The sequence below is a fragment of the Falco rusticolus genome, chromosome 9 (assembly GCF_015220075.1).
Source record: "Falco rusticolus isolate bFalRus1 chromosome 9, bFalRus1.pri, whole genome shotgun sequence".
NCBI lineage: Eukaryota > Metazoa > Chordata > Aves > Falconiformes > Falconidae > Falco > Falco rusticolus.
In genome coordinates, this window is record NC_051195.1 from 33074774 (window position 1) to 33091652 (window position 16879).

General features: G+C 48.5%; 1 protein-coding gene across 6 annotated transcripts in view; it reads left to right on the forward strand.

Moving 5' to 3' along the window:
• The window catches only part of ADD3 (adducin 3), a 103670-nt gene extending 101021 nt beyond the window's left edge, over positions 1-2649 (forward strand). For 3 of the 6 annotated variants that reach the window (XM_037399335.1, XM_037399336.1, XM_037399337.1), the window contains one exon: positions 259-727. In XM_037399335.1, the coding sequence (XP_037255232.1) occupies positions 259-557 (299 nt within the window). In that variant the 3' untranslated portion in view covers positions 558-727. Of the gene's footprint in view, positions 1-258 lie in introns of all 6 variants that reach the window. The other 3 variants (XM_037399334.1, XM_037399338.1, XM_037399339.1) reach the window with 2 other exon arrangements.
• The last annotated feature ends 14230 nt before the right edge of the window (positions 2650-16879 follow it).

Consider the following 16879-nt stretch of genomic DNA (forward strand, 5'->3'; position numbering starts at 1 on the left):
TGTTTGTATATACTGTGTACAGCTTGAGCTGTATATGTACCTGGAAGAGCTTCTTCAGCCCGTTTTCCTTTAATAACATTTGCACAGTATTGTCTGCTTGCAAAAGTAAGAGTGTAGATGAAGAGGGGGGAAAAAAACACATCTAAGCACTTCAGGATTCATTCTTTGGTTCACAGTCCAAACCCGCAGACTGTTTCGGTGCTTTTTTCTTTGCATGATAGCATATATAAATAATTTCAAAGTGGTCTGTTCTTTCAGAAAATCATGAAGATCTCTACACCCAGAATGCCAACCTAATATCTGTGGAGTTGCCAGTTGTGGTGGTGAATGGCAAGGAAGATGCACATGACGTGGAAGAAGATCTCACCAAGAGGGTCAGTCAGTTAACCACTAGTACTGTGGAGAGCGTAGAGATTACAATTAAAAGCTCTGAAAAGATAGAAGAGACCCTGTCTCCTGAAGGGTCACCTTCCAAATCCCCATCAAAGAAGAAGAAGAAATTCCGCACCCCATCTTTCCTGAAAAAGAGCAAAAAGAAGGAGAAAGTAGAAGCATAAGTGCAGTTCTGTTATGAGGAGACATTGCACATTTTAAATGTTTAAGTTGACCATTAACAGCGTAGTGTTAGGGGTGTGCGGTAACTGGACTTTTAGCCTAAACAAAAAGGAACTGGAAGAGGTTTTGCTTTAAAAAAACCCAACCAAACGAACAAAAAAAAAAAAAAAAAGCTTTCATGTTTAATTGAAAATTAATTCACCTCTCACTTAACTGTGTCCAAAATTGCTGTGAGGGTTGGAAACATTCATTAGTTTCTTGTAGAACTACACTGGCAGGTGCTCAATTGCCATCATAGCAAGCAAGATCAAATACCATCACAGTATGCAGCAGCAAGTTCTGCTTGCAGTATTTTGCAGACCTTAAAATTTTCAGTACAGTTAAAGTCTTTATTAAAGTTACTGTTGAATAATCATATGACTTTTTAAAACTGCTGTCTCATTCGGTAACCAGATCATACATTTTTGTATTGCGATTTCGACCATATATTTTATGTTTCCACACCCCTGTTTGAGTGGGTATATATTAACAGCACACCTTTAAATCTTTTTTAAGATTAGATCATATAGAAATATTATACACTGGCACATAATATTAGGGGGAAAACTGTGTAAGAGAAAGTTTATTTGGAATTATACAAAATGTTTAAAGAATTCCATTCTTCAATAACTTTTTTGCCAAATATTTCATTTTAGTGAAATATAATTTTTGAAGACTTCTTTTTTATTCTATCAGTTGGGGAGGGAAAACCCTTATTTTTCGAGAAGGGGGATTTTATACACTTAACATTGATAATTTAGTTTAACTGGCAAAACAAAAAGATGATTTTATATGTTCAAATGTTTGTATACCATTCAGTATAAAGGTATTATAAGCATGTGAACCAAGCATTTAATAGTAGAGTGTATTTAAGAATGCTTGGTTTAGAGTATACTTAAATATAATTCAGGAATCCAGGGACTTAGAAATCAAAGGATAAAAGCATATAAAATTGAACTGGATTCATGTTTAAAAATTACTTGTGGGTTGTGTTTTTTTCTCTCATGGTATTGCTAATGAATGAAGAAAAATAATCTCTTAACATAACCAAATGAAGGAAACAAAACTGTTAAAAGGGAAAGTGAAATAGTAAGAAAACAGGAGGAGACAAAGAAAGTAAAAGTTTGGTGATTATTTTTTTTACATATATGATATGGATTGTGGGATATTTTTATTAAATCAGCAAAGTGACATTTCCATATTAGACGTTTTAAATAATTTGTATGGATTCATACAGAGTGCAACACTTTGGGTTTTTCTTCACTTTCATTTGAATTGTAAAAGGGTCTCGTGAATCTGTGTTGTCCTTTGGATGAACCCAGAGCAAATCAGAGCCTAGTGCCATGGGTAAGGTTGGTACTGTCACTTACTCATTTTTACTGATATTGTCATTTTAGTACTTTTACTGTATTGTAAATACAAACTAAACATAGAAATTAACATAGGGTTTTCTTCGCTGTGTCAAATTGTCTGTAAATCAGTCATCGCGATAGGAAGTACATTTTAAAGATCCATGTGATTCCCAAATTGCCGGTTGAAATATTATCAATATATAATTGTTAAATATGGCTGGAGAGTGGTTTGGCATGCAAAAATGTTGATTATAGCATGTTTGGGGGCTGGTTAGCTTTGACTGTGTAAGTGTGATAATGCAATGTTGGAATGGATCCTGGAAACAATTTTCTAGCTATCACTAAATACTGGAATCAGTGTTTTTAATCATAGTGGAAACTTTCAGTTGCTTACTTTGTTTTTTGTGTTCTACATTGTTTGTGTTGTATTACAACATATGTAGAAACAGTAACCTGTGAACTACGCTTTTCATAACTTTTTTAAAAATATATCTAAATGAATGCAATGTGCATAAATATTTTTTAAAATGCAACCGTGAACTATTTGCACCTTTTGCTAATGCCTCTATTTACTTGCTTTGGCATAAAGAATGAGCCAGCCAACTCTTGTGTCCTGTGGAAAATATATAAATGTTATCTGCAATTGCTCATAGATGTAATGCTAATTAATGTTAAATCACAAATAAACAGTATTTTAAATAGATGGATTTTGTATAGCGGCCTTTTGTTTGTATACAGTGCTCTTACATCTCTCACTTTTAGAAAAGATGCTTTGATTACGCACATTGCTTCTCAAGAATTTATTCTGAAGATGGCTTCTTGCCTGTGCTTGTTCTGAAAGCTGTGCAAGAAAAGTCTGATCTTATTAGAGAACAGTTGTTTTCTTTGTCGTAGATCCTAGAGATGAGAAAGGACAGGCCCATGGTAAAAACCAGCATTGTCAGGCAGTTTTTTTGAGCCCTCGTTGAGTTCGTGCTGCAGCTTTCCTCTCCCGAGGCATGCTTTCCCATCTTCCCGGTCTGTATCTTCTGCTCTGCAGCATGGGGTTGTGTATGACGGCCTGAGACAGAGGACTCGGGTGGTTTAAGTGCTGTGTAAGTACAGAGCAGGGAAATAACTTGTGGAAATTACCATTTTTTTTGTTGGTCGTTGGTTTATTAATGAAAACAAAGGGATTTTTTGTAGGGCAGGCTTTTAATGCAAAGTTATTTGAAAACATCAGTGTCATGCCCTGCCAGCATATGGTATACCTCAGAGTCTCTAAGGCAGCAGAAGTTGTAGTGTTATGTTTTCATAGCTGTATCAACTCCGTGAAATGTCCTTAAGGACTTTGACAAATGTTTGTTTTCATTGTCCTTCCGCAAATCAGCGCTTTGTTTCTGTTTATAAGAACGTCAAAATCCAGCCCTCTAGGTCTGGTGACAGTTTCATGAACTCGGTCCCCATGTGGGAGGATAATTTTGATTTAACATTTTAAATAAATCTTCACCAAGTTTCAAAAAACTCTCTCTACGATTGTTTGTCTCCCAGAGCATCTACAGTCTGCTTAGTGCTGCACTAACGTGAAAGTAGATACTGTATCAACACGGAGGAGCTTACACTCTGAAGCTAAGTGCGTCTGTAGTTTTCTTCTTCAAATTCTCTTTATTCCCAAGAGTCTACGAACTGCAACAGACCCTTCATTTCCACTTACGTCTTACTCTTTCACTTACAGTGTTACAAGAAGGATCTGAGATTCTGCAAGCCAAAGCACGGAAATAAAGTAGATTTTCACAACAGGCGTAACGTATGTTAAGGCTTAAGTCTTGGGAAGTAGGAGGACTTGGAAGGACAAGCTTCAGAACGGATCGTTGACCTGATAGGAAGTAATTATTACCATTAGGATGCTTAACCCAAGAAGGGGTAATACAGATAAGCAGCAGCGGTGTATGCTATGAGGAATTACACACAAGCTACCGCCCAAGACCCTTATAAAGCAAACCAAAGGATTTATGAAGTTGTGCATCTTTCTACCCTGCTTTTGTCTATGTATGGCCATACTGAAATCTGTGTTGTGGTCCGAGTGGTCACGTCTCCACTGCTTTTACAGACTCTCGCCTGTTCTGTAGGTGAGTGTTACACAGCAAACCAGATGTTACTTGATTTGCAGAAATTGCAGAGAGAGGTATACTTTATTTAGATCAGACTTGAGATGCTACAAGGAGACAGAATGTTGTGCTGGAGGCTGTAATAGGCCATTTTGACCAGTATTTTCCTGCCTCGCCAATTGAGCTATTGTACGCTGTTGAGCACATCGCACACATTGCTGTTTTCTCTGCTGCTCAGTAGATGAGGGTTTTCTATTTTCCAGATGTCCACTTTGCAAAACTGTTTTCAGTTTTACCCTGTGGAAACTTCTCACATGTACTGTTGAGTAGCCAAGGACAGGGAGAAAGGGCCACTGTGTCCCAGGCTGGGCACGTGGGTCTGATGGAAACTTCTGAAGTGAGCGCTGATGTTCCTCCTCTCCCTTCCCGCAAACTGGTGGGGAAATGCATCCCCGCACCCACAGGGTTGCTGCGTGGGTTGGTGTTTATTCTTTCAGGGATCCAGCATGTTAAATGAGGTGAAGGACTCATTGAAAAGCACTAATTAGAAGCTGCCTGGCAGTGTGCATGCAGGCGCCTGGAGCGCAGCCTGTCTCTGGGCATTGCCGTGCGTATGGCCCAAACAGCGCGAGCAGCCCAGCGAGGAAGGCTGGGAGGGCGCTGGCTGGAGGTGGGTGCTTCTGACATTTTAGCTGTATATATGCTTTTACAGAGCCTGTATAAACTCCCGTGTTTAGAGACTTGCAGACTGGCCAAACTTGCACAGGCTCTTAGAGGCACAGTGGAAAGCCCACCCCTGATGCAAAGATTGCTCAGCCCTTTGCCACAATTTCTAATCTCAGTTGCGAAGCCAGCAGCGGTTTAGGTTTCTGAGAGGAAAGATTGCCAGAATGTCACGGGGAGAAACTTGTCTTTTCCTACAGCCTTGTCCTTTGGAAGTATTTGGTTACGTGAGCTTTACATCTCACAGGTGCTGGCAGTACGGGCAAACACACCCCAGCAGTTTTTACTTGGACCAGTGCACAGCATGGAAAGCTTCGGTCAAGTTTGATCAGCTCATATAAGCAAACAAAACAAAACCTGATGAGAAATGGAGGGCAAAGACAAGCTCACACTCTGAAATTGTGGTTGAGAGTCTGAGTCAAACACAGCCTTAGAAAGGTGAAAATTCAAGCGGCCTTTAGATGGCATCATCAGGCTTCCACTCTTGCTGCCTGCGTTCCCTGCAGCTAGAAAGCCATTAACAAAGAGCTTTCAAAGAAAGTGTTTTGGTGGGGATTTTGTGGGCTTTATTCCAGTTCCAGTGCAGCCAGATGAAAGCAGACATCTGGCTGTCGGACTTGTTTTCTATATTGATTCATTTCAAAATCCAGCAATGGAGCGGGCGCTGTCCAGGAGGCAAGACTCCTCCGCTCCCCTCAGTGCCCTCATGATTTTGCAGCAAGCTGAGAACATTTGGGTTTTTTTGCACTCGTGAACTCCCTCCACTGAGCAGAAGAACATCCTTACATTCAATATTTTCTCTAGCAACCCTTCCCACGGGCCAGAGGGCTCTTGGCATTTCTGGGTGGCGGGGACAGAAGTGACAGGAGACCCTGGAAGAAGGTGCGTGGGGCAGGGCGGGACGGGGCTGAGAAGCAGCAGAGCTTCAGGTGTCTCGGGGCTGGGGCACAGCCCTGCTGATGCCCCCCTCGGGTAAGCTGGGGGTGCCTGAATGGAGAACCCGAAGTCATGGCAGCTGTGCCTCTAGGAAGACCTGCAGTGAGAAAAGTTATTTTAAAATATTAGAGAAACCTGCTGCTTCGGAAGTTAAACCACACCGGTTTTGGAGGGTAATTCTAAATTTTTTTAACTCTTTAAAAGGGAACAGCGTGCTTTGCTACTGCTAGCCTGCTTGTGTCTCCTTGCTCTTCATTTTATTATTTTTTTTTTTTTTTGCCAAGGGCGTGCTTGGCATCTTGGTCTCACTCTGTCTCTGACCTGCAGGTTGTTGGAGGTTGAGGGCAAGGTCTCAGGAAGCATCGCTGCATGCTCACCCTGGTTTTGTGCTTTTCTCCACGCGTCTTCCCTCTCTCTTTGTGGGAAACAGGATATTGGGCAAGTTGGACCTTCGTTTTGGTTTGTTAAACTTACTTTTCTGCATTACTCAAACTTGAAAAGGGAAACACTTTGCTGTTTGTGCTGTTAACTGTTGTGCATGGAAAATCAAGAGAAAGGGGAAGAAAATGAGGAGGGAGGATAGACATAGGCATATATTATGTTTTATAGATACAGACGTTATATACTATTATAAGGCATCCCTTATATATGGTGGTCAAAGGGACAGATGCTCTGAACTGTCTCTAAGGGAAAAAAAGACACATTTGACTTCAGAAGAGTAGAAGGTGGTGCCAGTGTGTCTTACTTGAGATCTGCCTGTAAATGAAGCACATAAGGGAAAAATGATGGCTGGAAGCATCTGGAGCATGTGTTTAGCAGAACTTCCTCCTCTGTCTGTCTTGCCTGACTTATCCAGTTTCTCTTTCCTATTCCTGGTCAGCATTTGCACTGGAACAAACTTGTAGAGAGAAAACCAAAGGCTTGAGCTCACATGAAACAGATGCAGATGTTTTCCCTTCTAAGATCTTATGCTTAAGTGTGACATTAGTGCATCCATCCCATGTTGGTCCTCAGCTTTAACCTTTAAACCAAGCTGTGCCATGCAGCAGGCCTAGTGCTGAGGCCAAAGGGAAAACACGTGGCGTTATCCTGGCAGAGTCCCAGGGTGATTTTCGTGCAGGGTCCAACCCTGCCACGGGGTAAGTGTGCAGGGTCACTGCCACAGCCTGCAAAGACGCGTGGCCCAGAGGTGGTGCCCGCTCGCCAGCGTCAGTGGGCGCAGGTGCCTTTTGCCCCCACGCGCAGCTCTCCTCCTCTCTCCCCCACTGAAGCTCTGGCCAGCCCAGGGGAGCCCTGCGCTGGGGGTCCAGCCCAGGGGAGCAGAGGCTGCACCTCTCTTGGCATGGCATCTGTCTGGCCACCCTGGAGGGCGGCTGATTCCCGCGTGTGCCCAAAGCGGCCTCGGCAGCTGCAGCTCAGCTCAGTCTGAAGCCAGCTCCACTCCTCCCCACGCATGTCCCTTTGCTGCCAGCAGCCCCTGACTGTTCTTTCACTTTAAGGTTAGATTTATTGAATGAAGAGGAAGAGAATAAAGTCCAGCAGCCAGCAAATGTGGGGCTGAGGTTCATTGCCTGCCCTGCTGCCCAGCCCGCTCTGCCAGCTGTGCGCAGCTGCCTGGGCTCCAGGAGACGCGTGTCAGCTCTGACGGCATCCCCACAGTTCAGAGCGATGGAAACTTGGGCCAAATCCTGCTGCCGGAGCCGGCAGGGCACCCGCCTGCCTGCAGGGGCCCCCCAGCACCGATGCTGTGGGGCTGCTCTCTGCTGTTTGATCTCTCCGGTTTTTTCCCTCCTGTCTTCTCCAACCGAAGAAGTTAAGTGAAAAACACCTTGTCCTTTACAGCTGTGTGAGAATGGCTGCAAATCAACAAGGCAAAAGGGGGAGAAAAATCAATTAGGGCTGATCTGGCGGCTGGCGTGTACACAAAAGCTTCCCACCGCAGTTGCGTGGGGCTGGTGCTTCCCCCACAAGTGTCTCTTCAGACTGACTCCGCTTCATTTTTTCATCATTAAGATGCTGCCGGAGTTTCTGTGGGGGGTTTTGTGATTCAAATACCAGCGTGCTCAGGGCCGGATCCTGAGCATCCTCTGCCAGCACACCGGAGCCGGGGTGTTTGCACCACAGAGTGGAGAGCTGGGCTCAGCCCTGGCCTCTCCAGGCAGTGAAGCTTTTCCTTCAGTCTCATTTTTAGGAGCTCAAACCTACTCTTGCACTTCAATTTGACCTCAGAAATGGCCAGAGTCTTTGCTGAGTGATGTTTTCCTGAACTCAGGGGGGAGCTTTTGTTTTGGAGGGCTTTGGGACTGGGGAAAGCGAACGTGCCAGCTTCGGCTGCCGGTGCTGGGGCTGGGCACCTCACCTGGAAATACTTGCTCTAACTGGCACAGGGCTGCCATCGCCATGCGGGGAAGGGGACACCTCCTGGCTTTGTGTCCTTCCCTCCCTGTGTTTGGAGGGAGTGTTTGGTGCCAGTCCCAGGTGGGATGCCGGAGGGATGCGAGGAGCGACTGATTCGAGAGGTTTCATCCTGGCCAGCTGTTCTCCTTGCCCAGCCCTCATAGGGGTGAGGGGCAGCTGAAGGCCCTTCCCAGGGCTCCCTCTCTCTCCAGGGGAGATAACCAGTATCCACCGGTGCGAAGGATCCTGTACCTTTCTGTCTCACCTACTTCAGTGTCACAGTGTCCAGGCGCTTTTCCTTTTGCATTTGCAGCAGCAGCTTGGTATGGCTGCGTGTCTCTAGATGCTGTGGCAGCTTTTGCAATTTCTTCATTTGCAGATGGTGTTTGCAAAAACAAAACTTGTGCTCTGGGTTATCAGGACAGTGAGTAGTTAAGTTCTGTAAGGAATAACTGAAATGCTCTGGAGTGGCGGCATTGTCTTGGCAGAGCTCAGAATGGGAGCCTTCTGCTCCCAGCCCCAGCAGCTGGTGCTGGTTTTGACCTTAGGCACATCAGCTGCTGGCTGCTCTCTGACCTCCTTGCCAGGCGCAACACTCATCCCTCTCTTCCCAGAGGTACAGGAAGTTCAAACATCACCTAAAATGAGGTGCTTGAATTAATGGCCCGATTTTTCTCGAAGGGCTGAGCACATTTGCTGATGCCAGAGAGAGCTGCAGAAGAGCAAGTTGCTTGTTCAGCCCTTGGCTTCATGCATCAAAAGCCAAATACCCCCTGAGCTGCAGAGGGAAAAGCAGCCCCCAAAACCCAGCAGCGTGGCAACCAGTGGTTGTGCCTAAGGACCTTGTAGGGATTGAGTTTCCCCGTGAACATCCCGGCAATCAAGTCTCTTCCCTCTCCTCCATGCCCCCGTGGGGATGGGAAAAGGGAGGTTGCTGTGGATGGCTGATTTTCTGTATCCAAGGTGTTGAGAGCAGCTAGCTGACCCTTAATGAACATGCCTTCATGTTAAAGGTTTCCAAATGTTCGTGGCAATGCAGGGACCTGCCCCAGCAGGTCTCACAAGCCCGTGCTTGGCACAACACACTAAGGCTTGGGGACGCTTTGAGTCCCTGCACCGATAGCCACGTGGTGCAGTAAAGCAGCTGGTGGGACATCACCTCATTCCTCTTCCCTCTGTCCTAACAGCTGAACAATGGAGTTTCTGCAAACTTTCAAAACTTCATTAAACTTGTATAAATGCAGTCCCAAGCTGTGCCTGCCTGTGAAGGTAGCTTGCTTTTTTGTAAAGAAACCTAGCTCTAACCTGAGGCAGCAGGACGGACTTGCCTTGCTGCTCACCATTGCCTGCATGCTGCGGGCCACCACTGTGCCCCTCTGTGTGCTGAGGTGCCGCCTGCAGGCTCCCTGGGCATGAAACCCCCTCCCTTGGACACCAAAGTCCAAACATCAAACTTGAGCGAAGAGAAATTGCAGCCAGTGCCTTGAGAAAACTGGAGAATCAACGCACGTAATATGTGCGGTTGCACATCCGTCAGCCGCACAAGCAATCGCATGGCATCTCCCTGTCAACACAAGCAGGCACAAGGACTAACTCTTGCCTTGCCCAAAGCCTAGATGGGTCATGAATGGAAGATGTTTACCTTGCTGTTTCTTGTGCGCCACCTGCGAGGTGTTTGGGATGGAGAAGGGAAGGCAGAAGAGGCAGTACACCTTTCTCAGCACAGCTTGCTCATCTGAGGGTGCCTCTGGGGTCTGCAGCACAAGCAACCCATGCCGAGGGACCTGTGGGCCAGGCAGGAGCCCGGCAGAGTGGGGAGGACAAACACAGCCTGGACTCTATCACCTGGGTGTTGTGGGAGTGCAGGCATGGGCCCAGGCGGGTGCTCCGGAGGACCAAAGCCTCATGGTTTCTGGAGTTACATCTCCACTGGGTGCCAAAAATGACCTGCGGAAGGTGGTGCGAATACACTGCAACAGCTGCAGCTTATACACAGCTGTGTATTTGCCCCTGGATGTTGGACACTTCCAGCCCCAGTTCTTTAGATAGATGGACGAGGTGGAGAAGTTGGCTGTCGAATCTGCTGAGCAGACGGGGAACATGGGGCAATAACTCCCCTCCCCAAACACCAACTACCAATTTCTTATTCCAGTGCGTTTAAGCATCCTTCCCTCTCTAGCAGGCAGTAGCAAAATTTTCAGTACTTACTCTTTCAGTCTGGCTAGACTACTCTCTTAAACACCAACACCTATAATTATATATATTATGTATATTTGTATATACATATTACATATGCTAATTATATCTACAGAGGCATTAAATCATTTACCCTGTCTTCAGTTTTATTTTAAAGTTGGCAAGAGTCAACATTCAACCAGCATTAGGAATATGCTGTATAAATAATTAGAGTTTATTTAGATTTATTCATCAGTGTTTACATCTAATAAGTAACTGCATCCATTTAAGCATTGATCTCCTGGCTGGTACGTCACCTCCATCCGATCATTCACCTCCAGCTGGCGCAGCTGGTCCTTCCTAGATTTATTTAATGGGTCCAGCTTCACAAATGACCTGGAAGAGGCACATCGGGCAGGCTTCTCTCTGCCAGGGTCTGTGTGATAGGAGAATATCTGGGTATTGGAGTGATTTTCTTATAACCAGCTATTTTGGGCTGACTTCCAAATCATTTGGCTTGATGTCTGCCTCCCAGTTGCTTGGTGGTACTAGAGGTGACCCAGCTGCCTCCTCAGGGTGAGGATGAAGGCGCTGTGTTGGTGTTACCTGGACCATCCCTCCAGCACCCTCCTGCCTGCAGTCTAGCGAGGATGCCTGTGGTGCCAGCTGCTTGCTGGGGGCTGCTGAGCCTTTTGGGAACACTTTGAGAAATAACCGTGTCACATCCCTTCATTTAAAACGAGCTTTGTGTGAACAAGGGGTGTCAAGGGGAAATATTCTTGATGATTTTCTTACATGGGGCATTTTTGGCTTGAAAGCGATGTGCGGACGCAAAAGCTCTCTTTTCGTTTCAGCCTTTTCCTCCAATGTAACGTACGTGGGTGCTGCTGTCAACACTGCGCCCTGCGCACTGTTGCATGCTGCACAGGGTAGTGAGAAGCATCCAGTTTGGCTGGAGAGATGTTATACACAGGGGACCAGCACCTCTGTCTATGTGAAAATAATCTCATCTGAGCCTTCAGCCTGCAGAGGGTTCACGTGAGTAGGTCAGGGGCTCCCCTGGCGGGGCCAGGCTCCCAGATGGTACCTCCAGCCCCCTGAACCCCACATCGGCATGGCAGGGCTCGCTGGGGCTCAGTGTGAGCCTTTGGGGAATGGGGGGGAATTGGCAAGCCACACACACTGCATTAACCCCCTGCAAGATGAGGACTCAGTCCTGGCACGCCCCAGCTGCTGCCCCCAAAACAGAGCACCACTGCCACCCCAAAACATGGTCCCTGTTCTCGTTTAGATCTAGTCGAGGCTGCCAACACCACTGATTTCCTGGACACTCAGGAAAAAAAAAATTTACTTTGAAAGATCAGTAGTACAAGAAAGAACCAAAGCGGCACCTGGGGGCAGGGGTGCTCAGTGCCGTGCTCCCGCGGCACCCGTGCCAATGCCACCCGTGTCAATGCCACCCGTGCCAATGCCACCCGTGCCGCACACACCACAGCACCTGCCTCGCCAGCGCCCTGCTCCCCAGGTGGAGGGTGCTGGGGAAACCTGTGACACGTACGTGACGCAAAGGCACGCCAGGCCTGCGCCGGGACACGGGCTCACGCAGTCCCATCGCTATGAGTCAACACATTAGGCGGCTCTTTGCAGCAGCAAGATCACGAAACACTTTTATGTTTTAATACAAATTTGTGCTCTTGAGCATCTTTAGTGCTCTGACTTTCGTCCCTAATGAAGTGAGGGGATGCTGTGGGAGGTGGCTCCGAGCCCTCCTTCCGCTCGGCTGGGCAGGGAGCTGGTGCTCCTCACCGGGAGCCTCTCCCTGCCCAAGCAGGTGCTTGAAGGAGAGGCTGCAAATTATCCCTGCATAATGATCACAGCTCTGGCACTTTTTGAGAGAGAAAAAGTGGTTCTTAGTGGGACTGGTTAACTTTGAACAGAAGTCTGAGACCTGCAATAGGGCTGTCGGGGATGGCTGAGCCTTGTACACCGTGCAGCTGCCAGCTGGGCATCACGCTAAGCTGCCAGCACGTGGACCTGCCGGTGTGCATGGTGCAGCCCTGGACACCCCAGGCTGCAGCAGGACAGCTGGAGAAGTATTAGAGCAGGAGCTGCTGTGCTGCCATCACCGTCGTCTCTTGGCTGACATGGTCTCTGAAGCCAGAACTGAGGTGCTGTGGGAGGATCCCTCCTTTCTCAGCTGCTTTGGGGCACAGGCAGGCGGAGGCAGCCAGATCTAACCTGTTTATAGCTAGGTTTTGCAAGGGTAAGTTCTTCAGATCCATGGGTCAGCAGCAAACTCTTTCTCTGCCAGGTGAAACACAGAGGCTGCTCTGCCTGCCATAGTGCCCAAGTTTCTGTAACCCACAAATGGCTTAATATCTGGAAAACTGAGATTAAAAGGAGCATATTCCCATAAGGAGAAAGTGGCATGCAGGGAGCATTCCCCCATGTCAGCCTGTGCCCAGCACACAGATTAAACAGCTTTTGCTGCGTGAAGCTAGCCGGGCTCTTCAAGGAACACGGGTGCGTGTCCCTGTGTGCCATTTTTAGCAGCTGCCTCTAATTTGATAGATGTGATTGTGGACTGATTTTAGGATTAGAGGTTGTAACTCCCCCAGCCCTAAAGGAACAACAGCCCTGCTTAGCCCCTGTGTAACTGAAGTGCTGCCAGGGCTGTAGGCAGGGGCTGGGATGGCCATTCCTGCGCTCCAGCTCCAGCAGCCGGGAAGGATGCTCCTCTCCATCGGCTGGTAGCCTCATCAGAGAGCCAGGGTATGGTGATGCTCAGTGCTGCGCTTGCCAGGCAGCAGGGAAAATGTCACGTTCCTGATGGCTCCTTTTGTCCCAGTGCTCCCCCGTTGGTGCAGTGTCTGAGCCTGTGAGTTACCTTGCTGGTCCCGTTAACGTTCTGCGTTACCCAGGTTTGTGCAGCTGCAGTTGTCAGGGGGACCATTAAACACGGATAGGGAAAATGAGAGTGTGAGTTTGTGGGGCTGGGTGGGTATATACGTATATACCTGTATGCATGCACTGGAGATTCCAAAGTTCTCAGCAAAAACATTTTTGTCATTTCCATTTTCATGTCATCTTTTCCGGGACTGCTGTATTCCTCAGCTATCTCTCCTGGGGAAAAAAAATGTTTGTGCAAATGTCATTTTTTTTTTTAAAAAAAGAACATTTCTAGGGCAGGAAGAGTCTGTGGAAGGATTTCCCTGTTACATAGTTTTATTTTTCATATGTGTATACAATTGCCCTGGGCAGCAGGGAGTTGCCATCACAAACTTTCTTTGCTTGGGCCTCATTCTGCAGGGCTCTTACCCATACACCCAGCTTTACCCACGTGGCCTTAGACACCTGGTTGACTGATCTGCTGGGTCCCAGCCATGCTCCTTTTGTCCCTATAGACAAGGCAGCGGAGCACTTGAACCCTTCACCAGGTCCAGGCCCAGCGCCACCAGCCCATGTCCCCACGGGGCCAGGGCAGAGGGCACAGCTTTGGTGCCCGCTTTGGCTCCTGTCCCAGGGCTGAGCAGCAGCAAGGGGGGTGGGGAGGGACATCCCCAGCTTAAATAGCTGGGGAAGCCGTTTTTCCAAAAAAACATTTTGATTGGAAAAGATATTGATGTTTCTTCTGACTAGGGAGGAAAGGTGAGACAGGACTGAGATGCTCATCAAATTCATTCACTGGAGCTTGGTGGGTGTTCTTTAATTTGCCATACGCCATGGCTTAAACTTTGCATGGGAGAGCCTGCTGCCATGCAGGCTGGCTGGCCACGTCTCCTGGGCTCATTTCAAAACATGGCAGAGGATGTACGGAGAGGCAAAGGGCCCCTTATCTGGGAGGAGTGAACGAGAGCTGCTCCGGCAGCGCTGCCGAACTCTGCCCGCTCCTGCCTCCACTCCCACGCTCGGGAAACAACACCGGGGTGCGACTTGCCACCGGCCATGGCTCACCTGTACACTCCCTCTATACAAGAAAAACATCTTTAGAAATGAGGACATGTAGTAAGTTACAAACAGCTCTCGGACACCCTATGAGCAGGAGCAAGGTTTGCTGTTGCATCACCTGCTCTGAAACATGCTCAGGGCTGCTGCTGCACAGGGACAGGGACCTACCCTAATGCCTGCCTGCCAGTGGGTGCTCCCTTCCGCCCCAGGGAGGGAACGTGCACCGCGGGTGCTGTGCAGCTCTTTACCACCAACAACGCAGAGCTTTTGTTGTGGGAGAGCTTTGGCAGAAGGCAGCAAGAATCTGGTACCCCCCTGCCAAGGATATGGCTCTGGACAGGTGGTGGAGCCGCATCCTGGAGACCCCACGGACCCCCAGCAAGCCTGCCCCACTGCACTGGCAGCAGACGAACCCAGACCCCTTTTCCATTTCTGTGTGGGATAAAAAACAAACACCCACCCCATTGTTCACGGCTGTCTTCTAAAAGTTTATAAATAAACCATTTCCCTGCTGGCTTTGTGCTTTTCCATTTTGACGCACCCTTGATTTCCTCCTGTTCCAGCAACCTTCAAACAAACAGCCCTTTTTTTATGTGTCGCTTGTTTGCTTCCTCCCAGCTTGTGCCTGAACAGGCGTCGGAGGCAGCCCCCACGCCTGGGCACACACCGGGTACCAGGTGCCAGGATGCCGGGCGCCAGGACAGGGTTATCTCACAGTTACCCATAAATGACCCTGCGTTGTGTGTGTGGGCATTAATGTGCAACGTGGTGACAAAGCAGCCGGTTTCATTGTGTGCATGTGGCTTTTTAGCAACGGGAGGAGGATGCTGAGTGGTCCAGGAATGGGATGCGGGAGCCTGGTGCCATCCCAAACAAGTCTTCCCTCTGCAGGGAGACGCAGAGCAGCTGGGCTCCTGCAGACCCACGCACAAAGTGGCGGACCCACAGGAGTCACTGCTGCACAGGCAGGATCGCACACTTGCCTTCCTAAAAATACTTGGGGTGTCCAAAACCGGGTGATTCCCCAATTAATTTTAATGGCAATACTTCATTTCTGAGCATTTTAAAGCTCACTGCATGCTGGAAATCTGCAGTCCTTTAAAAGTGACTAACAGCGTAGTTTGTGTAAATATTTAAGGAACACTAAAATCCACCCGTGATCTGTGTAACTGCCCTTCTCCGTCTATCAGTATTGGGGATCGCCCGTTTCTATCTTTTCTGATAAAACATGGCTGTATTAGACACGGTCATAAATGCAGGTCTGTGCCAGGGCCAGTACAGGGGAGGGCGTGTTTTGCTTTTTCTGCGCTTGCATTGCAAGAGCAGGCTAATTTTTAACTCTCTCTGTCTCATTTATTCACAGCATCTGGGTGAAATCTCCCTCCCCCAGCCAGAGCCTGGCATGCAAGGGGAGCCGGGGAGGGCAGAGAGGCTCTGAGCATCCCGGTGCTGCAGAGCCAGGGTGAGAAGCTGTGGCTGTGGGGTGAAGCGTTCCCCTTTTTGTTTCTTTTTTACCTACTTCTGCTGAAGCCAAGGTCCTAAGAAGCAGTGAGGGCCCACATTGGTGTTATGGCAGCCCTCTGCCTCTGAAGTTAAAAGACCTGTTGGGTTTTGATCACCAGCTGGGTGATTCCCAAGCAAGAGTGAAGTTGCCATCTCCCACATACGTGCTGACACTGCTAAGCTTAAAAAAAAATCGCAGAGAGAAGTCTTAAAATATCTTTACAACTGAAATTCAGGAAAAAGGAAAGAAAGCCCAAGAAAAGGGGTGTACTGAGCTGTAACAACACGTGGCCAGCCCCTGAGCTGGTACACGGCAGCCCAGCCCCGGTGCCGCTGGGGACACGTATGGCTTCACCCCTGCTCACCACAGCGCGAGTAGGTGCCTCCTGTAATTTGACATTTTCCTTCCTCCTCCCGAAGGCCAAGACGTCCAAGACGTCCGTCGCTTCGCATCCCACCCATGTCTGGAGCCACCAGCTCCAAAGGGGAGCAGAATCAGATGGCGAAGTTTCCCCGCTCCGCTGCCTTTGTGTGCGAACCGGGTTTATCTGTATTGTTTGACCAGCTCCGGCAAATTACACCCTGCCTAATGCGTCGTTAGGGAGAGGCAATTAAATACCAACCCAACGAGTATTGCGGCCAACGTGACTGGGGAGAAACAGCTGCAATCTGCATGGCAACTGGGAGAGACGGGTGGAAAATATTAACCTTTTTATTTATGTCTTCGCTCTAACCTCCGCCGTGTCTGGCTGCCCGGCCGGGTGAAACCCACGCAGGGCAGGGTTTGGCAGGGAGTGGGCAGGGGTGACGCCTGGATCCAGTGAGTTTTCGCTGGTCTGGCTTCAGCCTAAGTGGCCCGTGACACCCGTCCTGTGTGGTGCTGGGTCAGCCCACCAGTGGCCACGGGACTCTGCCTCCACCCCACAGCCCCTGTCTCTGCCTTTCTCCAGCAGCTTTCCAGCCGTTGCAGCCCCTGCGGACTGTTCCTACTGGCAGCAGTGCCAGGTGACCGTGTCCTGTAAGCTACCGTGTGATTTACTGCTTCGGTTTGGTTGACCATCAAATCAACCCTGGTTTTCTGTGGTGTCTTCTTCAGTGGCCACGTGCCTGAGCTCCTGGCAGCAAGCCTGTGCAGTCCCGTCCCACCGCCAGCCTCCCGCACCA